The 16,282-nt window shown below is 40.1% G+C and overlaps 1 protein-coding gene across 1 annotated transcript in view; it reads right to left on the bottom strand.

Annotated features, from left to right (window-relative positions):
• TENM1 (teneurin transmembrane protein 1) overlaps positions 1–16,282 on the bottom strand; it is a 353,672-nt gene that overhangs the window by 153,173 nt on the left and 184,217 nt on the right. The window contains exon 11 of the mRNA XM_022561862.2: positions 14,629–14,845. Coding sequence (XP_022417570.2) covers positions 14,629–14,845 — 217 coding nt within the window. The remainder of the gene's footprint in view (positions 1–14,628; positions 14,846–16,282) is intronic.

Here is a 16,282-nt window from a genome sequence, read left to right as displayed (position 1 = left end):
CAGCTTATATTTATGAAGGATCCAGGCTGGTAAGTGAAAGCCTCATAAAAGTCATCATTATTCTGTGCACTTCTCTTGTATTCTTCTCTTCCTTCATTCTGTATCTCATTCTGAGTAGACTTGTCTTTTGACTCCTCTTCTCTTTAACATTACTCATATTTTATGAAGCACACAGATATGTGTGATAACGACTCATCAAAGTCATCATTATTCAGACATTGTCTATCTGTTCTCATTCATTTCACTCATCATTCATAAATAATACTCAGACTTGTCTTTCAACTTCCCTACTTTTTTTATTCCTCATATTTTATGATCCACACCAACTTACAGCATACGATAAAGCCCCATAAAACTTATTATTTTACATTTATCAGCATTGAACTCTCTTTGTAACGTATTGGATTTTAAATGTTCTAAGATTCCCTGTATCTTGCTGCATTTGCTTCCATTATTTACACACTCCATGTCATCCATTTTTCACAAGAATAACTCTTAGCTCCTTTCATTCCTGGGTTACTAGTACTTACTATAATCTTTGACCAACATCAGTCATCCTGCATCAGTATAAGTTGTCTAAATTTCCGGACAGTATTATTCTTTTTTAATTGGCAGTAATTTGGATTGGCACTGCATGCAGAAACCTAGGAAAAAAATCTTCTCAGGCAAACTCTCCATTTCAAAAAGAATGCTCTCAAGTCTGCTCGCTTCCCCAGGCTACTCGAGCTACAGATGGCCCTTAGGGAACCTTCAGATATAGTCTTGGCAGATATGGTGTATTGTGCCACTTCATACAGCACAACTGCCACTTTGTGCGCTCCAGCTTCTAAACTCAACTTTCTTCATTAATTGTGGGGGGTAACCTTGTATCTGCTTTATTTTTCCTGATTTATGCAACCACTAAAATATACTTTCTCCCCCATGTACATAATCTGTTTGTTTATGTTTCCAATATCCAAGGTGGCCTGCATAATTCACCTTTTTCCTAGGTTAGATCCTTGCTGAAGTAGTGAGGCATCTATGGCTGGGGTCTGTCTTCAGTCATCCCACAATCTTACTTTCCGTGTTTTTTGTCATGCCCAATTGCGGTGCCTCCCTGTTTCCTGTCCAGCTTCTTCAAATCACCATTTAAGTGAGGCTGTCATACTTGGCCTGTCCTTGGGTCTGTCCTGAGGAAACATCTTGAACTCTTAAACCTTTGCCACATGAAAAAGTTCAACGTGAGTCCTAAACCTTTAAGGACCTGTCTTTTCCTGAAACTTTTCCATTAAGTAATATACGGAACTCTTGTGAACCTTCCAAACTAGATCACAGAAGCTACTGTCTGGACTATCATGAAGCTGGCCCTGCACATGTGTATAGCAGGTATGTGCCCAGTGTGACTGTCTTTTGTGTTGGTTGTGTGTGTGTGTTTGTGTACTCTCAATGGCGGGTACTGCATGCTTTCCATCTTTGTCCGGGGCTCTCCTTCTTTGATCCACAGACTTGGATGGGATATTTTGCTTCCTTGAACCTCTAAAAACAAGGACTTCTCCCTGCTATTGTGGGTTAGAGCAAGATAACTTGAACTTGGATGAACGTGTCCAATGTGACTTTAAAAACATGTATGGGGAAGATCACCCCTCACAAGTGTCTCTTTTCTTCTTCTCTGGATAATACAGGCCAAGCTGTCGACCTGCTGTCCCTATGCTAAAGCAGCAACCTCAGAGGAACTGCTTCTCCCTTTAACTAAATGCTGAATCCTCTAGGTGTTTGGAGCTTGGTCTGAAGAACAGGGCATCTTGGAAAACGCAAGTCAGTACACTTTACCGAGAGCCTTATTTAACTAACAAGCTGCTTGTTAGACAGTTCTGATGCAAAAGGTCTAATTCATTCTGTATTTGCTATTTTCGTGGCATAGTCAAATTATCCCTAGCCTTCAATAAATTCTTGGTTTCATTTTCCTCTTCCCTTCTTTGTTGTCTTTTGTCTTTGGTGTCAAATTTCCAATATTCATTCAACACCTCAGGCAAAAAACATTAACCTCAAGCACAAAAGTTGGTTTGAAAAACAAGGCTGAAAACTAAATTGCTGAAAGAAGATGTAATTTACTGCATGGTATTTCTGATTAAAATCTTTCGTAAGGAAAATGAGGCTCAAGGGCTAGGGAAGTTATAGCTATTTGCTTTTGTTGCTAATAGGAGCATAAGCAACCTTTGAAGGGTAACATTCAAAATCAAGGACCTGGCCAGCAGGGGATCTAGCAGCAGGTGGACAGGTTAGGTTGTTTTTTCCACAGGAACAGATGAAATCTTTTCCGCAGCTGACAGCTCTGGTCAAGAGATAGCATCGACAAGGACTGGGCTGAGAGAGGCTATGTGAATCCTCTGCTCAGTGGTGTTGGAATCCTGCCCTGTAAATTCCTCTATGAGTTGTCAGTTGGTTCAAATCTCCAAGGGACAGAAACCTGCTGCATATGAGGTGTGGTTTCATGGTTCTCCTGACATCTTCTCCGCGGGCTTATTATACCGTAACGTTCCACAGCTGTAGATTGTGTCATCTGGGCTAAATCACTGCTGCTTCTGGGGGTGCTACTGGAATGCAAATACCTCTGAGCGGTTGGGACAAAGGGCTTATGATGCCCTCTTATCCACTGTGGCACACAATGAATAAAGGATCTTCTTTTAAGAGTGTAATTTTGGGACTGTAGTACTGGTCCTCAGTCCTTTCTGGTTATCTTTCTCTCATATACACCAGTGACTCTCAAACTTGATCATGCACCAGGATCACCTGGAAGTCTTGTTAAAACACAGGCTGCCGGGCCTGCCCTCCAGAGTTTCTGATTCACAGGTCTGGAGTGGGGCCTGAGAATTTGCATTTCCTGCAAGTTCCCAAGTGATGTTGATGGTGCTAAAGAGGGAACTTTAGGGAAAGCAAAAACAGCATATACTCAGTCAATTAAGGTGCATGAACTCCTGAGGAAGGAGCCAGGAGGCGTAAACCACATGTATAAAGGCAGGCAAGTCACCAACCGGTTCACAATCTCACCATTATGAAATCTGAGGCATGAATTTTTAATACTTCCATACAAACCTCTGGAATAGGGTTTGCAAAACTGCAGTTTGGGGAGTCATGTTGAAACTGTCATGACAAAGTAGTGGTTGGACTACAAGATAAACTGTAGGATCCCTTCAAATCCAGAGATTATGAAATGGAAAAATATGTCTTAACCTGATTTATCTGTCCCAAATAAATGTTAATTTCTTCCCCAGCCCTATTATTCTCATTAGTGCTCATATCTGTGCTATCGCACTTGTCATAGCCTGTCTTGGATGAGAGTTATATGGGTCTGTCTTTCTTATTAGACAGTCACTCCAGGGTAAGGATGGTATGATCTTCCTCTGTCGTTCCCAGTGCCTGGTGTACACAGCATGTGCTCAAGAAAGCTCCACCGAATTTCAACTCAAATTTTTTTTTTTTTTTTTGCGGTACGCGGGCCTCTCACTGTTGTAGCCTCTCCCGCTGCGGAGCACAGGCTCCGGACGCGCAGGCCCAGCAGCCATGGCTCACGGGCCCAGCCGCTCCGCGGCATGTGGGATCTTCCCAGACCGGGGCACGAACCCGTGTCCCCTGCATTGGCAGGCGGACTCTCAACCACTGTGCCACCAGGGAAGCCCCAACTCAAATATTTTTATATGAAGTTGTAAAATACTTCCAGCCTATCCCACAGCACTACTTCAAGGGTTTCAGAGACCACTTTGAGGTTCCTGTGTAAACAGTTCATTTATTAGAAGCCAGCATTCTGGATTGTGAATTACGACCTTCTCATCATGAGAGTTTTGTCTGATAATTGACTACTTCAGGGAATTAAATAGTACCCCTGTGACTGGAAAGAATGAATGGTCCTCCTCAAATGCTTAATTTATGAACACTAACCCCATTATTCCTTTATATACAACTATGTAATTACAATTTGGTATTTCATAACTCAAATACATTTGAGGGTTCTAATGTTCAGATATTTTGGGGGTTTCCACACATCACATGCTAGTTTTTTTTTGATGTATGTTATCTAAGCTGGTACAGTACCATGAAAACATTTACTTCTATAGCATAAACCTGTTTTCATGTTCTGCAAATGTGAATGCAGTGAATGTTCATATGCAAACCCAATAAAATCTCATTAGTTTTTAGTTAAATAGAGCAGGCTGATTTAATCCTACTCAGTTGGTCACTAGCCCAAATAAATAATACCTACCAAATGGGTAACATTAAAGGCAGCTAGGAGCATTACCCATCAACATTCTAGGACTTTGGGAAAGGTGGTGCTATTGCAAATGCAGATAGCTTTTTAAGAAGAATTATTTTCCTCATGGCTAGTGATGTTTCAAGTAAAACAAAATGGGGGCACTCACCCTGAGGTAGGGTGCCTATTTTCCCATCTGCCCTGGTAATTGCTTGTCAAAAGTAGGCTTGCTTTTGATGCCTGAAATCCCCAAAGTAATGGGAAAAAGATCAAGTGTTTTGAAGCAATAAGAAAACTGACAACACAGTCACATTTTCAGGACTGCAGAAGTGCCAGTTTGCTTCATTTAGACACATGATTATTTTTGTCCAGAATTTGAATCCTGAAATATTTGCCCTGGAAGCCCTTGTAACTCTTGAATAGTCTCAAGTTTTATTTTATTTTTTTGGTTGGTTTGTTTTTGTCCTGTTTTCCACATTACTCAAATGGTTTATCTTTGTAATCAGCCTTATGGAGTTTTGTTAACCTCATTAACCTTTCCTGTCACTTTTCTGTGAATCTGCCCTTCAAATAAATGGATAGTCGTTAAATACAGGGCAAGTCTGTCTTGTTGCCTATAGCCTGGCCATGGATTACTCTTCCCTCCAGGAGGAAAAAGTGTGGCCTAACTGTCCACGCCAGTTCTAGCTCTGGCTTGTTAATAATCATCGATGTGACTTTTCCTAAGAAATGGGATTACTCTCAGCCTCGTTTGTTCCTTATGGAAAGTGAGAGTGATAGTTCTTCCCTGTCTTATCCCCAGTCACCTCACAAAGATGCTGTAACAGTAAAGTAACCCAGTAAAGTGACTGTCTTTTGAACTGGACCTTTCAAATTATATTCTATTATGCACCCTAGATATATAAAGTATATATATATATAAATATATGTAAATACATGTGTTTGTATAAATAAGATATTAAGCACTTACTATGAGTCAGGTACCATGCCAGGCACTTTCCTTATTTTATTTCACTTACCATCAATATAACCCTGAGTAGGTACTACTATTAGCCTGTTTTAAAAAATGAGGAAACACATTCAGAGAGGTTAAAAAAAATTGCTCAAGATAACGCAGCTAGTAAGTGGTAGAAATGGTGGACGTCTTTTGACCTGGACTCTAAATGGCCTAAGCTGTAGACTTTTTTAGTCAAGATGTAAATAATGTGGCTACAGATGAAAAGAAAGTGCTTTTCATCCACAGGATGTCACTACTTTGTAGACATTTACCAGCTGCTGAGCACTTTCTACGTGCAGGGTGTATGGTGGAGATGCACCACAAGATGTCATTTGTTCTTTCTCCCTAGACTTGCATTGACTCTGCCCTCTCCAGGGACAAGATAAGATGACAGAACTAGCTAGAGTCACTGCAAGCAAATCGTATGGCTGAGAAGTAGGTATTAAGGATTTGATCCTTTCGAATTTCAATCCTAATTGAGCAGTAAGTAAGATAGGTAAAATATTAGAAGACACCTATTCACACCGAGATAAGCTGTAGACAGCTACTGGTACTACTAATCACCATTATTAAGCACCTCAGAACATCTGAGTTTCTAAATATCACAAATAATCAATTGAACAGCTTTTGAAAGATTTGTGCTCAGATTTCTTTGCCCAAGAGCATTTGCAAAGAAGTGAAAGTCACACATTCCTTCTTTTTTGGTACCTTTAGGTGTTGACTGCTGATTTCAGGAGCTAGCCAGCACTATAAATCTTGGAACCTTCAGCACTTTGTAAGTTTTTAAATGTGTCTTGAACATGTTTCCTGAACTTTAGCATTAGACAAAATAGTTGTCTGAAAATCAGGAGATCCCAACTTCACACACGTAACACCTTTCACATACACGAGATCAAAGTGCTTTATTAGCAAGTAGCAGAAATCTTACTTCTCACTTGGGACAACTACAGAAGTGATAAGCAAAGGAGGTTGCTTAGGAAAAGCAACATGGGAAGACAGACAGACTCACAAGGAATCATGGCAGAGCCAACCCACTCTTGGGTCCCTTTTCCAAATGTGGGCAGGTTATGTGCAGTGCCTCACTTTAGAAAGAAAGGTGAACACAAGATAGATTTGCAGGTGCTGATGCCTTAGAAAGAGCTTCCCCCAGTCCTTAGTTTATTCAATTTATTCAGCAATTGTTGCATTGTGTGTTTATCAGCCCCTAGTTGTGTACCTGGCATAATGTCTTTCACATTCTTAAGATTAAAAATACACAAAGATTTGCCATTAGTAAGTATACTTGGAGGTCCTTAACTACTAGATTCATGAAAAAGTTAAACACAAAGCATATGAATTCAAATTTGTTCCTCAGCAAAATTATGAATGATTAGGTACAGACCTTCTGGGGGATACCTGTACATAGACTGTGAATGTTAACTCAATGAATGCTTTAATGTTATAATAACATTGCATTTCCTTATAAATATTCTAAAATATAAGCTTTCCTTACCTCCTCTTTTTCATAATTCCAAATCAGGATGTGGTTTCTACGTATCTGATTTCTTTTAGGGTCAACACTAATTGATGACAATCTGCTATTTTTAAAAATTCTTTTCATGACTTAAATGGTCGAGGGCTGTTGCTGATTTCTCTTTCAGAGGCCATTCAGTTTGTCTGAGGTATTCAGTTTTTCTCAATGTATTCCTGAAGGACAGGCACCCCATCCATTTATTAGTAAAACCTGGTACAATAACCAGTATGTAGTAATTCCTTGAGAAAGGTTTGTTCTACCTTTCTGTTTCACACAATGCCACAGAATCTTGATTCAGTGGACCCTAAAAGTGACAGCCAGGCTCTGGATTGTGTGATAAGCTGCTGCAGAAGGGTCCAGGTGGCAGGAAACATTCTTGCCAAGATCATCTAACATATAGATGAATGCTATGAGCTCTCTGCTCTACTGTCATCTGGCCAGAGAGGATTTCCCGGACCACTCTGTCTAAAATGGTCACTCTCTGTCCCTAAATTTTCTTTATCTCGTTTGACAGTACTTATACCTACCTAACATTTACCTTTTTCATTATTGTCAGTTTTCCTCACTAGACTGTATGGGGAAGGCAATTTGTCTGCTGTAGGCCAGAGCCTAGGACAGTGCCATTACGCGAACCAAGTAAACACTGCCATGTTCATCAATCTCAAGAGTGAAATGATTAATCTTCCCCAATGTGGATTATCTTGAAAGAAACTGTAGGGTCTACCATTACAAATGACACCAAAGTGTGGTTAAATGGGAATTTTTTTCAGTGTGGTAAATGGGAATTTTTTGGATGATTGTTTTTTCCCCTTGAATTCATCTGTTTAACACAAACATTTCAAATTGTACTAAAATTATTTATAGGCCCAGATGTCAAAGGATGAAACTTCCTGCAAATAGTTAAGCTGCTCAAAGTCCAAATAAGCTTTGTATTTTTTCTTCCAAGTCATCCAGGAGCCTCCTCAAGCTCACCTGAGTCAATTAGTCCCATCCCTGAGTTTCTGCTGAAAACTTCCAGGTCAGTCTCACTTCTGTAATTGTTTAATGACTTGGTCTCATTTGCTAGAATACCTTGTCTTACATCCATTACGGTTACCTGACTGCTTCATCAAAGCAGTCGAATTTGGGACCCTGAGTTGATGAACCCCAAGCTCCCTGATGTTCCATTATCCACAGAATTTATTGCAATTTGTAATTCATTTAACTCTTTATGTATCTACTTGATGCTTTGACTGCTTCTACCACTAGAATGTAAAGGGAGTTCTGTGAATAAGGGGACTCTGTTTCTTTTGTTTACCTCCATCTGCACAGTTCCTGGCACAGAGTGGGTGACTCAAGAAATATCTGTTGAATAAATGAGTGAATACATATCCTCATCACTTTATAAAAATGAGTTGATAGGAGGATATTAGATTACATTAGAGACAGCAGAGGACTTTGGTATCTCTTGTAGAGAAATGTAAACTTCTCAGTTACTCTGGAAATACTAATATTTCAATAAAATGTACATTTTAAAAAACAGGAATCTGTATCTGTCAAGTATGGTTATTCTTAAGTCTTCATCAAATCCGAGATCAACAGCAATGATCATCTTCCTGCAACCTTCGCCTTAACCTCATTCTTGATTTAATAACTCATTTTGCCATTCACAGGATTTCAAATGGTATACGTTCCCAGATCAATTAAGCGCAGAAAGGCATAATTTATTAAACAAGTTATGATAGTAATCATGGCTGTTGCCAGGTACCATGAATAATCAGGTGCATGAATCAAGATTTCGTTACTGAATGGGGTATAGTAAAGGAAGGGAAGGACTTGGGTAAGTAAAGGGTTTGCCAAGAATGCCATGCTCAAGGCATTTGCGGTACCTCAATTAGTTTTGGGGTGCTCGTCTTTGGTTTTCTCATGAGCTGGAGCAGCAAAGTGAGCCAGTTCACAGCAGTATTCCTATGACTTCCTGATAGTGCTCCTTATTTTCTAATTTTTCCTTGGTTTCAAATTTTGATTATCTAGCCCACTGAAGGCAGAGAGGATTATTGATGCTTACACAAAGTTATAAATGATGTCAATTATGGACAGGCTCTGGCAGTGGTGGAATGTCTCATAAGTTAAAAAAAAAAGAGTAATTACTTTGCTACTGTTATATAATCACTTCATCTTTTATGAATTTGTTCCTGTGCTATTTGGAGAACAGTAATCTTACCTTTAGGCTGCTTCTACATTTGGGAATTGACTTATTTGAGGTCCTAATATCATCTGTGTGTTCTAGGCAACCAAAAAGAGTTTTTCATTAGCAAATATGAGAAGAGCACTTCAATATCACTACAACTAAGCCACTCACTCATTCGCTCATTTTCTTACCAATTTTCTGCCAGATGCTGTGTTCGGATCTGGGGATACAGTGGTATGGCAGATTAAGGATGGCCACGAATTCTTTGATACTTCTCTCCGCTAGAGGTAGGATTTATGACCCTCCCTTTGAATCTGGACAAGCTCTGTGACTACTTTGATGAACAGTATATAACACAAGGGACACTGGGACAATTTCTGGACCCAGGCCTTAAGAGACTGGTATCTTGTTGTTTCCTGTCTCTTGGAACGTTACCTCTTGGAGCCCCGAGCCACCATATAAGAGCTCTGACAAACTCGAGACTGGCTGCCATGCCCATAGGAAACCCAAGTAGAGAGGCTGTAGGTAGAAAGAGGGATTCCTGGCTGCTGTCCAGCTGTTCCAGCCCCCAGCTATTTGAGTTATACCAGCTGAGAGCCCAAATATCATGGAGAAAAGAGAAGTCATCCTGGCCATACCCTGTCAGAATTTCTGTCTTTTTTCCCTACCCGGGAAAAGAAAAGAAAAGAAAAGAAAAGAAAAGAAAAGAAAAGAAAAGAAAAGAAAAGAAAAGAAAAGAAAAGAAAAGAAAAGGGGAGGGGAGGGGAGGGGAGGGGAGGGGAGGGGAGGGAAGGGAAGGGAAGGGGAGGGGAGGGGAGGGGAGGGGAGGGAAGGGGAGGGAAGGGAAGGGGAGGGAAGGGAAGGGAAGGGGAGGGAAGGGAAGGGAAGGGAAGGGGAGGGGAGGGGAGGGAAGGGGAGGGAAGGGGAGGGAAGGGGAGGGAAGGGGAGGGAAGGGGAGGGAAGAAAAGAATTTCTTTTTTCTAACCCACAGGATCATGAAATGTAATCATAATAATTGTTTTAATCTGTTATGTTTTGGAGTAGTTTGCTACACAGTGATAGATAATCAAAACAGGGAGAGAACAAATCAGACTTGATCCTTGTCCTCAAAGAACTTAGATTTTAGCAATGAGGACAGTTCAGAACTTAAATATTGCACATCCCAGTGTGGAGCAAGAAACTGAAATACAGCAACTTCACAGAAAGTTAGCACTAGAAGAAACCTATCACCCTGCTCAACCTCTTCATTTTGTAGCGTGTTAACAGTGCTGTCATGTGCTTAGTGCTGGATTAAGTTTGGTCCCAACTCTAGAACTTTTCAACTAAGGCTAGGGATCCCACCAGGAGCAGGCACAAGAGGCAGCCACACCCACACCCAGCAGCATTGCTGCAAAGTTTTAGATCTTTAAATTGTTCTTAAAACTTACTCTAAGTGACAAACAATCGTCAAATGCCTCTCAACATACACATCTTTCTCATAGAAAGTGGGCATTTTGCTTCTACTATGGTGGGACCTGGGGGTTTATTACTCTAAGATGTGAGGCAGAATGTACATCAACTTATTCATGAGGTGTCCACAGGTCCCCCAGTGAACTAAGGGGGGAGATATCCTTCCATTAATGTGGTTTTTAGTTTATGTTCGGTCACTTTTTTTCTCTTTTTAAACCAACACAGCGAAGATTCAAAAATTAAGTAAAGAGTTAAGATTGGATTTTTAAAGACTCTCAGGGAAACAGATCAGAAAGAAAAAAAACGAACACTTGTGGCCTTTCCATGAAAAGCTATAGAAGCTGTGCAGTCCAGAGGTTACGAACTCAAAGGCCAGCAGGGCCAGGCAGGACCTTGAAAGCGAGGGAAGTGAGTCAGGTGCAAGGGAAACAGTGAATGGTGAGCTAGAGAGGCATGTCATAGTCATTCCAGAGGGGTAACTGGCCCTCAGCTCTGGATGGCCTCTACCAGAGATGTCAGGCTTTGTCAATTTTCTAGAGAAGGAAGGCATTCCAATTTTTATGTTAGATCTCTTAGTTTCTAAATGTTGGGCCAAACAAAATACATCTGTGGGCTGATATTAAGCAATGCCTGATGTAGACACTTGACATGGACTGATGTGGGGATCAGCCTCTCGTGGCTACAAAACAGACAAATGAGTTTGGCCAGACCTTGCTGTCAGCGGTTGCACTAACCCCGGTAGGATTTTGTTTTTTAAATGCACTTCTCCATTAGTGATGATGAGTGAAATGTCCGGCTTTGCAAATTACTGCTGTCGTTTAGTTTAATGTACTCTTGTTTTTACATATTTATAAAAACCTTTTACATTATTAATAGTGATTAAATGCTTAGACACTGAAGATCAATAATGCTTCTGTTCACCTATTTACGTTATTAAAAAGTAATAAGTCATACAGGGCACGTAGAATATGTGGTTTACTTTGTAGTCATGTATGGAGTCGACTGAAAACAAGAAACTCAGGCTACAGGGTAAAATGTATTTAAGGAAAAAATGGTAACTGACTTGGGCTTGCTGGAGACTCTACCATGGGCAAGTGGCATGTTCCCAGTGACATTACACCATCAGGGACACAGGAGGTCTAATGTTCCATGTGCTCTCACATGCCAGTGCAGCAAACTCAGAACAAGAAAGGCTAGTCTCACTTGGATGCACAAGGATGCACAGTTATTTAACCTTTATCTGTCCTTGCAACAGTTAGTCACCTACATGCCACCATCTTTAGCGCAAAGGCCTCTGATGGTGGCAACACTCAGCAGCAAGTCCTCCATGCGGGTCACATTTTGCCAGTAGGCAAATGAGCCCCTTGGCAATGCCTTCTTCATCCACCTACTCAGCTATCACTCAATTATGTGGCAAAAGCCAAAGAGGAGAATGGTTCCCCTGATTATAGTACCTAAGTGTTCTAGATCTGTCTGAGGAGAGCAACCCCACAGTCACAGACGGATAAGGGTCATAAGTCTTCAGCAAAGCTTTCTAAGTAGCCAAAGTGGCTCAGCATAGTGGTTTAGAGGTCAGGCTCTCAGTATGAATCTGCTTGGTTTCAAATCCTGGCTCTGACACTCACTGGCTGTGACCTTGGGCAAGTGACTCACTTGAAATCTCAGTTCTTGTTTTCTCACCTGAAAAGTGGGGATCATAATGGTGCCTACCATATCGGGTTTTTGTAAGGATTAAATGAGATAACACATGTAAAAGCTTAGTAAGAGACCTGACACATAAGAAGTGGTTAATAACAATTTAAACGTAGCAAAAGGCCTGTTCTACCAGTTGTTCAAAAGTGTTCTTCTACCAAGAAGCTCATTACCATTGACTCGGAGTTTGTAAATAATGTCACTGAAATGTGTTAAAATGAGCTGGATTTTACAATATCGCTCGGTTTCTAAGTTTCTTGTGTTAACGCAGATGCCATTCATCCAGTAAAAATGAGATCTGAGTCACTAGGCTCATTTAAGGACAAGTTGAAATGGGGCAGCAGTGGTATAACAGAAAGATTATAAGAGTTGCTACAAAGAAACTTGCTGGCTGTGTGATGTTGGGCAAGTTATTTAATCTCTCTGAAGCTCAATTCCCTCACATATAAAATGCACCAAGACAATACCTACTTCACAGGGATACTGTGAGGATAAGATGAAATAATGTATGTTTGAGAGCTGCACAAACTAAAAAGTACTATGGAGATGTAAGAGCTTGTACCTATTATTACTTATACTCTACATGATCAGAATTGGATTGATTTTATCCAGAGATAACCCGAATAACACTGCATGCATTGATTTTTTAAAGGAAATATAGTCACATTGCTTGTCCTCAACCGTTTCCCTCGGAAAAGGCCTGCACCTTTTCTGACAGATTAGACATGTGTGTCAGAGCGGAGACCACTGGGAGAAGGAGTCGTTCTGAATTCAAATGTGACTTACAGGCCAAATGATAACTTGGAGCCTTTTACAAAAGAATGAGGAAAACTCAATCAAACTAGGAGGAGAAGGGCATTAAGTACCACAAGTAATAGGCTTGTTCACTCTGTGAGTGGCTGGCAACGCTGCTGAAGCATGACGCTGAACCGCAGGGGCTGGAGTTTCCCTTCACTTTTCTAAGTTTATTGCTCAAACGCCCTCCTCTGGATCACAATGACTTGGTTCCTGTCTCTCTCAGGTCCTGACTTTCTCCCTTTACTTGAGCTCAGTGAGTCATTTAATACATATCTCCGTGTCATGGCGGTGGTTATTTCATTTACCTATTTTTTTTTCTTTTGGACTGACTTTTCCTTAAGCATGAATAATGCTTTCTGTTTCCTTTGTTCATCTGGTGTGCAATAAGTAAGGCTTCACTATCTCAAGAATTACTTTGACTACAGCCATCTGAAATTACCCCAGAGTTGTTAATGAGCTGGGGGAAATACTACTTCAAAATGGGGATGACTGAGTCTCTTGGGAGAAGGCAAACTTTGACTAGATCCCCTGGCAGAAAAGGCCTTTCTTGTGATGCATTGGCAGTTGGTTTGGGGTTCTGTCAAAGATTTAAAAGGTTAGAACTGCACATAATAAACATAATGAGAAAGTTTTAAGTTTCACTAACAGTTCTAGTGTACAATCTGTGAGAAGGATGCTGAGTGTTTTATATTTCCACGCACATCATTTTTTTTCCCTTTCCTAGTGTGTATAGGTCAAGATTGAGTTGTGATTTTCTTAGATTATCACTCATATCAATATAAACTCTTGACCGAGTTTTTCCTGGGGCCTGATAACACCCACCAGGATGCAACTGAGTGGGTGGGATGTAGACAGGAGCTCCTTTCCAAGTTTTTTTTTTTTTTAAATTTCTGTTTGTAATAGTCTAGAAGCTAGTGAAATATGAGAAACAGTCAGAGTGAAGGGAAGAGTTTATATTCCATGCTTGGGGGAGTATTTTTCTCTTTCTTCCTTTGGTCCTTGTTGTGTCTGAAGTGAACCTGCAGCTGCCACAGCCATCTTGCTACCAACCTAAGAATGAAGCTTATGCTGAAGATGGTAGAATAGAGAAATGGAAAGGACCTGGGGCCTAGATGATGTTACTGAACCCTTAGGTCAGCCAACCCCCAAGCCCAACTGCTGGACTTTCTATTCTGAGAGATAAACATCCTTATAGTTTAATAACAATATTTAAACATGTTGAATTGTGGCATGAACAAGGCATGAACATTTTTAAGAGATCAGAAATGTTGACTTCAGTGACTTACTTATATCTAGTGCTAATGACTAAAATATATCATTGCTGAAGATGAAGCTGAGAAGAACAACAAGCAAATTCATGTTATTACACTTCAAATAAGTAAGTTAGTGTTTTAAAATTTCTTCATCTTATGGGTTGGACTTCGGCCTCAGGTCTTTAGTGACAATTCACGCATTTGAGCTTGCCTAGAAGACAGATTTTCACAAGTCTTGCATTTCACATTGGGACATCAGACTCACCCAACTCTTTCATATGGAAACATTTTACACCATGGAATAAAACTTAAAATTTGGCTTTTGAAATTCAAGAATTTTTTAAGGGATCAATCCAAAAGCTGAACAATAAATTTGTAAATTATACTTCTGTTTTTGTCATTAAAAGCCCCATTTATACTTTACTACGAATAATACACATCATGTGTTGTGTGTGTGTGTGTATCTTCCTTTCATGGTTAAGGAAAAACATGACCACTGTTCATTAAGGAATAGAATAAATACATATATACCTGCTGTCAAATGAGATCTCTGGAGGAATGACATGAGTACTGTCCTTGCCAATGAGGAATTTGATTCGATCATAGAAGAGTCTTGAAGTGTGCTGAGAGAAGAGCGGTTGGCTTTGCTGAATGAGGTCAAGAGGATCTGGTGAGCCTTGGCAGAGAGGACTTACATAACAGTTGCTTTGTTGACAACAATCGGGGTCCACACAGTCAGTCAACCCATCTGAAAAGAAATTTTTGAAATTTAGTGTCAAGAGAAACAACATAGTTAATAACATGCACGAATGGAGAAATATCTAGAATATAGCCAAAGGTAATGGTCTACATTTTGAGTTTAGAATCTATTAAATTCACATGTCTCTCATGAATTATCACCCACTCTGAATTTACATGGCACATCAGTGAAATTCAAACTATTTTGTTCATAAATCTTTCCTGAATCCTCCAGCAGTACTACATTGTTTAGCATTTGAAGAGAGTACTCTGTTAGTTATCACTCTTTTGAAGTTTCTTTCTTCCTCCGCAAGACCATTCCTCTGGGATTGCAACTATTTCTTATAATTTTTTTGAATTTCTCACATCATGTACATTTATGAACACATAATTAACAAATGCTTGCCAACCTGAATTTGTATTTTTAAAAGATTCTCCCAATATATTTGTCTATTCCTAATTCCCACAATAGAAGCTGGTATTCTGATGGTGACAAAGTGTCTAAAGCAGGGCAGTGATTTTCAAATGTGTAGTCAATTACCTGGGGAGTTTATTAAATTTGTATATTCTTGAGTCCCGCCTATTGAAGCAGAATTTCTTCAGAGCCCAGGATTATGCCATATTTAATGTGAGTGATTCCGAAGCATACTAAATTTTCAGAACCACTTTTTTAAGACTCTGTAGAAGTGACTAGAGCTTACTTGTTCCTAACTGCAGTTATTTGAAGCAAATACTAAGAAATTTCCAGTATACAGTGATGAATGGCTCTCTTTCATTTCCTAGGCCTTCACCATTTACTCCAGACTCCTGAATCCATGGTTGTTCCAACAAAGAAATCACATAAAAGCTTCATTCTTTGGTAGAGGAATGATGTGGGACACAGGGGTTACAGGAGGAGGGGAGACTGTTGAGAACCTGATATAGTTGTCCCTCGGTATCTGAGGGTGATTGGTCCCAGGACGCCCGCGGATACCCAAATCCGAAGATGCTCAAGTCCCTTATATAAAATGGCACAGTATTTGCACATAACCTACGCATATCCTCCCGTTTACTTTAAATCATCTCTAGATTACTTATAGTACCTAATACAACGTAAATACCATGTACATAGTTGTAAATACAATGTAAATGCTATGTAGATAGTTATGAGGCACGCGCCAAATTAAAGTTTTGCTTTTAGGAACTTTCTGGAATTCTTTTTTTTCCAAATATTTTTCATCCATGGTTGGCTGGATCCAAGGATGCAGAACCTGAGGATACGAAGGTCTGACTGTAGGTGCACAACACTGTGTTAGGTGTTTGGGGAAGGAAAGAGGTAAAAAAGAACCCTTTCCCTGTTTTTAGGAGCTCAGAACTTAGGAGGAATAGGTGCATAAAACAGCTGACTCTTACGCTAGTTAAACCTGCAATAAGTGTTATAAGAATTACATGCAAAGAGAAGGGGTTG

The sequence above is a fragment of the Delphinapterus leucas genome, chromosome X (assembly GCF_059928025.1).
Source record: "Delphinapterus leucas isolate spDelLeu-1000000601 "Yukka" chromosome X, BTC_Dleu_Yukka2, whole genome shotgun sequence".
NCBI lineage: Eukaryota > Metazoa > Chordata > Mammalia > Artiodactyla > Monodontidae > Delphinapterus > Delphinapterus leucas.
The sequence above is the reverse complement of the archived record's forward strand: the minus strand, read 5'-3'. Positions and strand labels throughout refer to the sequence as shown.